At 38.3% G+C, this 7,162-nt stretch overlaps 1 protein-coding gene across 1 annotated transcript; it reads left to right on the top strand.

Moving 5' to 3' along the window:
- Positions 1-5,411: 5,411 nt before the first annotated feature.
- On the top strand, positions 5,412-6,644 carry LOC100949007 (taste receptor type 2 member 9). Its single transcript, XM_003803550.2, is given in 7 exon segments — positions 5,412-5,581; positions 5,583-5,758; positions 5,761-5,866; positions 5,868-5,977; positions 5,980-6,084; positions 6,087-6,342; positions 6,542-6,644. Coding segments are annotated over 7 exon segments (1,026 nt in total).
- The last annotated feature ends 518 nt before the right edge of the window (positions 6,645-7,162 follow it).

Here is a 7,162-nt window from a genome sequence, read left to right as displayed (position 1 = left end):
AAAAAAAAAAAAAGAAACATTAACATGTAGAATTGTCTACCCAAAGGGAAAGAAGTGGAAAAAGACAAAATAAGATCTGTCAAACTAAGCTCAACTGGGATATGAAAACCCAGAATTCCTGGGGATATTACGGAGAGGAAAACTCTTAAACCTAGAAGGCATAGAGAAGAAGGGCAAATGGGATTACTGACAAGTTCACCCCTCATGCAAAGGAAAGGGAAAGCTTAACAAGTACTATAAATGGGGTTCAAAGAAGTCAGGAGACTCACTATCAGGGAATGCACTGTGCAGACTCTTAGAGATTGCAGAGACCTTTGCAGAACTACTTAGAGGATCCCTGACAGCTTGGTTAGTTCCCTGTGGGAACAGAGAGGGTGATGGGGTATTTTTTTTAGCTCAAAATGAAGCAGAAAAATCAGTGGCATCACCACCCACACAGCTCTGCGGCAACACCTTCATAACACAAGGCAAACACAAGGAATGATTGTGGGGAAGAGGATTATTCTGACAATAAGGGGGCTTGACATAATAAATGAGATTTACCAGGAGCATAGACCTCCTGACAGTCAACTGAACAGGGCCTGCAAGAATTAGAAATGAGGAAAACTGTCTATGCTCCAGTTTTTCAGGACCTAATAAAGCCATTTTTACTGCAGAGATGAAAAATAAATTGCTACAGGAGGCAAAGAGAGAATGGTACAGACCTTTGCTATCTTTGTTGAGTCCTATAGTGAAAAAGGATGTAGATGAAGTAGGAAAGGCCATAACAAACTTAGGAGCAACGAGGGAAGCCAGGGACATAGTCCACTCATAACCTCATAAAAGCTAAGAGAGGGGAAAAAGAAAACCCACAAAGGAAGGGAAATGAGGGAAGGGAGAAATAAGAGTTATGTTGTAGCAAATGTGGCATGAACTATTGGGAGCAGAGACAGTCTGAGAAAAATATAGACAAGCACCCTAATGCTGTATTAGCAGCCTCATTCAGGGAACCACAGCCTGAATAGCAGTTCTGTCCCTGTCTTTCTGCCTTCTGGCAGATGAGGAAGACAATTCAAGTCCTTGATCATTTTACTGCCCTGGTCTATCAGGACTAGATCCTACTCCAGGCCTGAGATTAGCTCAAACCTATGTTTGAGCAAGTGGGGCTATTGAGCTTCCCCTTTTTTATTTCTCCCTTTATTATTCCTCCCCATGTCTTTAGGATCCATTGTTTTTTCATACATTGAAATATGGAAAGACACCATTGTCAATTCTTTGCCATTGATGGTCACAAAGAGCAAATGATCCAGATGAATGGACTTTATTACATCTAGATACTGGAAAAGCTCCCCTTTTCTCCATATATAGTGTTTATTTCCTCTGTTCCAGAACACATTTCAGGCATAGATACTCTGTTAGGAATGACTTTGCAAACTTCAGCGGAGAACTCAGTTTTGAAGGTGCACATGACAAAGACTGTTCTCAGGGAAGAGACAAAGTGGGAACCCCCACAAATTCCTATCCCTGGGTAGGTTGTCAAAGTTAAACAATACAAACTGTCTGGGGTAGAGCATGCTGAAATGAATGTAACTACTAAACCATTAACTGTTCTCTCTGGCCTATACACAAACAAGATAGGACCTGGCAGATGACTGTGGATTACTGGGGATTGAGCAAGGTAAGTCCAGCCGTACCTGCTGCAGGTCCTGATACAAGGTCTGATAATGAAATTCACAAACTCATCCTACAAAGGATGGTATATACCTCATTGATGAATATCATTACCTTTGAAGTACTGCCCTTGGTCTTCTGCTGACCCTAATGATATTCAGCCATGAGGTATGTAGCACTTTTTCCAGGATGAGCAGGTAGACTTAATTGTCAGACCCAGTATCACTCAGGTAGTTGACCACATAAAGTCTATGCTTGGAACATATCATGCTGTCTTAGATTTGGCTAATGCCCTTTTCAGAATTCCTGCCTTCAAACAATTATAAGACCAGGTTGCTTTCACTTGGTGAGGTTGCCACAGACATTCACTTTCACTTGGTGAGTGTTGCCCCATGGACAAGGATTTGTCATAGAATGGTGGATAGAGAAATGTCTTTGTTCTCATTCTCATCTTCTCTTCCTAGATTTTATTATATGGGCAAGGTTATGTTAACCTCTGAAGATTTTAATGTGTTGCAGGAAAGTCTTATAGTACTGTGTCCTCATCTGTGGGAATGGGGATGGGCAATCAACTGCCAGAAAAACTGGAAGTCTGGTAAAATCTTTCCTGTGGCAATTCAAGTCAGTTTTTTGGTCACCAAATGCAGAATTTCTACTGTTATAAAAGTTAAGTAGGATTTTAGTAGGCTGGCCATCTCTTTCATTCTAAAGATATAACCTATTCATTACTATCAAAGACATCGAAGGATCTAAGTATTTTAATCACCACTTAGTTCTTGCTGTTTAATATATTATTTGTGTCCATCTTGTCTTAAATGGTTAAGCACTGACATTCCAGGATCCCATCATCTCCACTGAAATTGGGACACTCTTCTCAAGCATCCATTGTCTGTTGAGGAGGCAGACACTACGATGCTTTTCAAGGAATTCCCTCAATAGGACATTTAATGCCCTAGTAAATACATAGAAAGGGGAAAGGCTCTGTCAGGTCATATTTTGGGGAAAGAGTGAAGGTCACATGTGATAAATTTACTTTAATAGTCTTATCACCCTACACTTTTATATTATTTCCTCTATATTCTACAGTTCTATCATTCATTAACTGTAAATAAAAATTTACTTAAAGATTTATTCTGGTTCCACATAAAATGAAGTACTATTTTTTCCAGATCTTTAAAGTATGATGGTGGTGCTTTGATAGGGATTGCTTCAAATCTGTAAATTGCTTTGGGTAATATGGACATTTTAATAATGTTGATTCTTCCCAGCCATGAGCAGGGTATGTTTTTCCATTTGTTAACATCTTCAGCTAATTCTTTTCTCAGAGTTTCCTAATTCTCTTTATAGAGATCTTTCATGTCCTTTGTTAAGTAAATTCCCAAATATGTTATCTTCTTTGGCACAACTGTAAAGGGAATAGAGTCCTTGACTGTTTTTTCGTCTTGACTATTACTGGTATATATAAAAGCTTCTGATTTGTGACTATTGATTTTGTATCCTGAGATGCTGCTGTATTCCTTGATCACTTCTAAGAGTTTTGTAGTTGAGTCCCTGGGGTTTGCCAGGTATAAAATCATATCATCTGCAAAGAGTGAAAGTTTGATCTCCTCTGACCCTGTTTGTATACCCTTGATTGCCTTCTCTTACCAGAAAAAACCTTGAATAGCCAAGACATTTACTCAGCAATAAAAACAAGTCAGGAGGAATCATGCTACCAGACTTCAAACTATACTATAAATCTATAGTGAACAAAACAGCATGGTACCAGCACAAAAATACAGAGGTAGATATATGGAACAGAATTGAGAACCAAAAGATGAACCCAGACACTTATCACATTTGATCTTTGATAAGCCCATCAAAAATATAAATTGGGGGAAAGATTCCCTATTTAACAAATGGTGCTGGGAGAACTGGCTAGCAACTTGTAGAAAGCTGAAACTGGATCCATATCTTTCACCATTAATAAAAATTGACTCTTACTGGATAAGCGATTTAAACTTAAGACATGAAACTATAAAGATTCTTGGACAGAGTGCAGGAGAAATACTTGAAGAAATTGGCCTGGGAGAATACTTTATGAGGAGGACCCCCTGGGCAATTGAAGCAACACCAAAAATACATTACTGGAATCTGATCAAACTAAAAAGCTTCTGCACAGCCAAGAACACAGTAAGTAAATCAAGCAGATAGCCCTCAGAATGGGGGAGGATATTTGCAAGTTATGCTTCTGACAAACAGTTGATAACAGAATCCACAGAGAACTCAAACTTATTAATAAGAAAAGAACAAGTAATTCCATTTCGTTGTGGGCAAGAGACTTGAACAGAAGCTTCTCTAAAGAAGATAGGCACATGACCTACAGACACATGAAAAAATGCTCATCTTCTTTAATCATCAGAGAAATGCAAATCAAAACCACTTTGAGATATCATCTAACTCCAGCAAGAGTGGCTCACATAACAAAATCCCAAAACCACAGATGTTGGCATGGATGAGGAGAAAAGGGAACACTTTTGCACTGCTGGTGGGAGTGCAAGCTAATATGTCCCTTTTGGAAAGAAGTATGGAGAATACTCAGGGATCTAAAAGTAGACCTGCTGTTTCATCCTGCAATTTGTCTACTAGGTATATAGCCAAAAGACCAAAAATCACTTTATAACAAAGATATTTGCACCAGATTGTTCATTGCAGCTCAATTCATAATAACCAACTCATGGAAGGAGCCCAAGTGCCCACTGACCCATGAATGGATTAATAAATTGTGGTATATGTATACTATGGAATATTATGCAGCCTTAAAAACAGATGGAGACTTTACCTCTTTTACATTTACATGGATGAAGCTGGAACATATACTATGTAGTAAAGTATCTCAAAAATGGAAGAAAAAATATCCAACGTACTCAGTACTATTATGAAACCAATTTACAATCACTCACACTTTCATATGAACAATAGATCACAATTATGGCCCAGGATAAAGGAAGGAGGAGGGGGGTGGAAGGGGAAGGGGAGGTCAGATTGAGGGAGGGTGAATGGTGGGATCACACCTATGGTGCATAATGCAAAGGTACATGTCGGATCTATTAAGTATAGAGTATAAATGTCTTAACACAATAATTAAGTAAACAAGATGAGCTATATATTAACCAGTGTGACATAAGCATTACTAATTCTATGAAATCAGCACATCGTACTCCATAAATGCACTAATGTATACATGATCTATGTATGTGTTTATGATTTAATAAACATAAAAAATGAAAAAAAATATTTCTTCAACCAAAGAATAAACTGTCTATACAAGCTAAGACATTAAACCCAGAATCTATAATAGGGACAAATGTATCAATATATTGACCAAATAGTCTATCTCCAAATTAAATTTTATCCATATTTTCCAAACAATTAATTCTTTCTTGAAACTTTTGGTCAATAGCTCAGATTGATGAATCAAAAACAGACAGCACTTAAAATGAGAAATATTGTGCAAATCCGAGAAACCAAATCCATTCCTATGTGCATCTTTGAGCTTTTCAAGTGTCATTGTACAAAAAGGAAATTACTGGCCTCCATCAGTGAAGTCTCTAGCCCAGAGCAGAACAAGCTGTCTTCTTGACTTGGATTGCAGCTGACAAAGAGGAGGGGTAAAGAAAATTTCAGCAAGACCTAAGTGCCAAACAGAAACACTTTCTTCACTGGTCAGCTGAAAGTCATTTCATCATCAACGATATTCAAAATCAGAACTCTCTGCTGACATGCCAAGTACAATACAAGCAAAATATATGATTTTGGCTTCTGGTAAATTGCCTATAGGGATTTCAGGAAATTGATACATTGCACTAGTTAACGGCATTGGCTGGCTTAAGAGAAGAGATATCTCCTTGACTGGCATCATCCTAATCAGCTTGGCCATCTCCAGAATCTGTTATGTGTAATATCATTAATGGCTTCATTATGCTGCTCTCTCTGTATACATATGGGTATGAGAATGGTGACCTGCCAAGCATTTTGGATGTTGTCTGGACGCTTGCCAATAATCCCAGTGCCTGGTTTCCTTTTTGCCTTGGCATCTGCTGTTTATTCAAGATAGTCAATATATCCCACTCATTTTTTTCTGGCTGAAGCTAAGGGTCACCAGTGTTATCTTTGGGATCCTTCTGGGGTCCTCTCTTATCTCCTTAATTATTAGCATTTCAATACATGATATGTGGCATCTTCAAGGCCAGCTGTGAAGAAAACAATACTTGGGAATCCAAACTGAGTAAAATTCCAAGTGCTTCCAAACAGATAACCTTAAACCTGAGAGGCATCATCCCCTTTATTCTTGCCTGATCTCATTTTTCTTGTTACATTTCTTCCTATGTAGGCACACTAACCAGATAAAATTTCATGCTACGGTGCCCAGAGAGCCCAGCAGAGAAGCCCACATGGGGCCATGAGGGCAGCAATTGTCTTTCTGCTCCTCCTTACTGTGTAGTATGCAGTCTTTCTCATAATAACCTCTGGCTTGCCAATTTGTCAGAGAAAATTGGTGATAATCGATAGCATAGTAACTGTCATTTCCCCATCAAGTCATTCATTCATCCTGATCAAGGGAAACAATAAGCTGGGAGAAGCTTTACTGAAGGTGTTAAGGTTTGTGAAGAATTTCCACAAAGGAAGGGATAGCCCTAGGGACTATCCCCAGTACAAGGAGAGCGAAAGCAACAATAGACTTTCTCCCTTCTCCCACATGGGTTTCATTCATTTTTTTTCTTATATGTTATTGGAAATCATTAACATATATCATAATTCTAAAGATTTTCCTTGTTTTCCTTCACATTTCTGTCTTGTTTAGTTTTAAATCTAATGTTATCTTTGAAGCACGTTTTCTTTGTCTTCACAGGAAAAATGAATCTAAATCCCACACTAACATCTTGTTATTGACTAAATGCAAAGAGGTTCTCCTTCGTTTCTTTCTGGCATATAGATACTGGCAAAGATCTTGAACTCAATGAGTAGGAAAATTTCAGGCAAATGGGCCATAGGGAAGAGAGCGTATGCATTATTAGCCTTTCCTGTAAAATAAACCATGTAAAAAACTCTCTGCTTTGAACTGAAAACTAGTTCTTATCTTTACCTGTCCTATCTCCTTCATTTTTGGAAAGGTTTGTCCTGACCAAAAGGGGAGAAAAACAGTTTTTGGTGAGATTCTGCATAGGATGATATATGATGGGAGAAAAGAAGTATGATCTCGAAAATGAAAATTTGACCAGGAGAGGGAGTTGGTACAGTTAGGAATGGGTAGACCAGGACCAACCACCTTGAGAAAAAGTTTGAGAATCTCAATGGTCAGGTTGTGTCATGAGTGCCCCTAGCTGCCAGTAGCAATTTTAGGCATCAATTCCTGAAGATTCTTAGAATGTTTTCTCTACCTTTCCTTCCAACTCAGAAATCTCTAACATTTATTTCTCTTGCATCACTTTCTTTTCTGCTTTGTTTCCAGTAATATTTTATAGATAACTAG

The sequence above is a fragment of the Otolemur garnettii genome, unplaced genomic scaffold, assembly GCF_000181295.1.
Source record: "Otolemur garnettii isolate 467f Iridium unplaced genomic scaffold, OtoGar3 scaffold00329, whole genome shotgun sequence".
NCBI lineage: Eukaryota > Metazoa > Chordata > Mammalia > Primates > Galagidae > Otolemur > Otolemur garnettii.
Note: the sequence above shows the minus strand (reverse complement) of the source record. Positions and strands in the feature narration are given on the sequence as shown.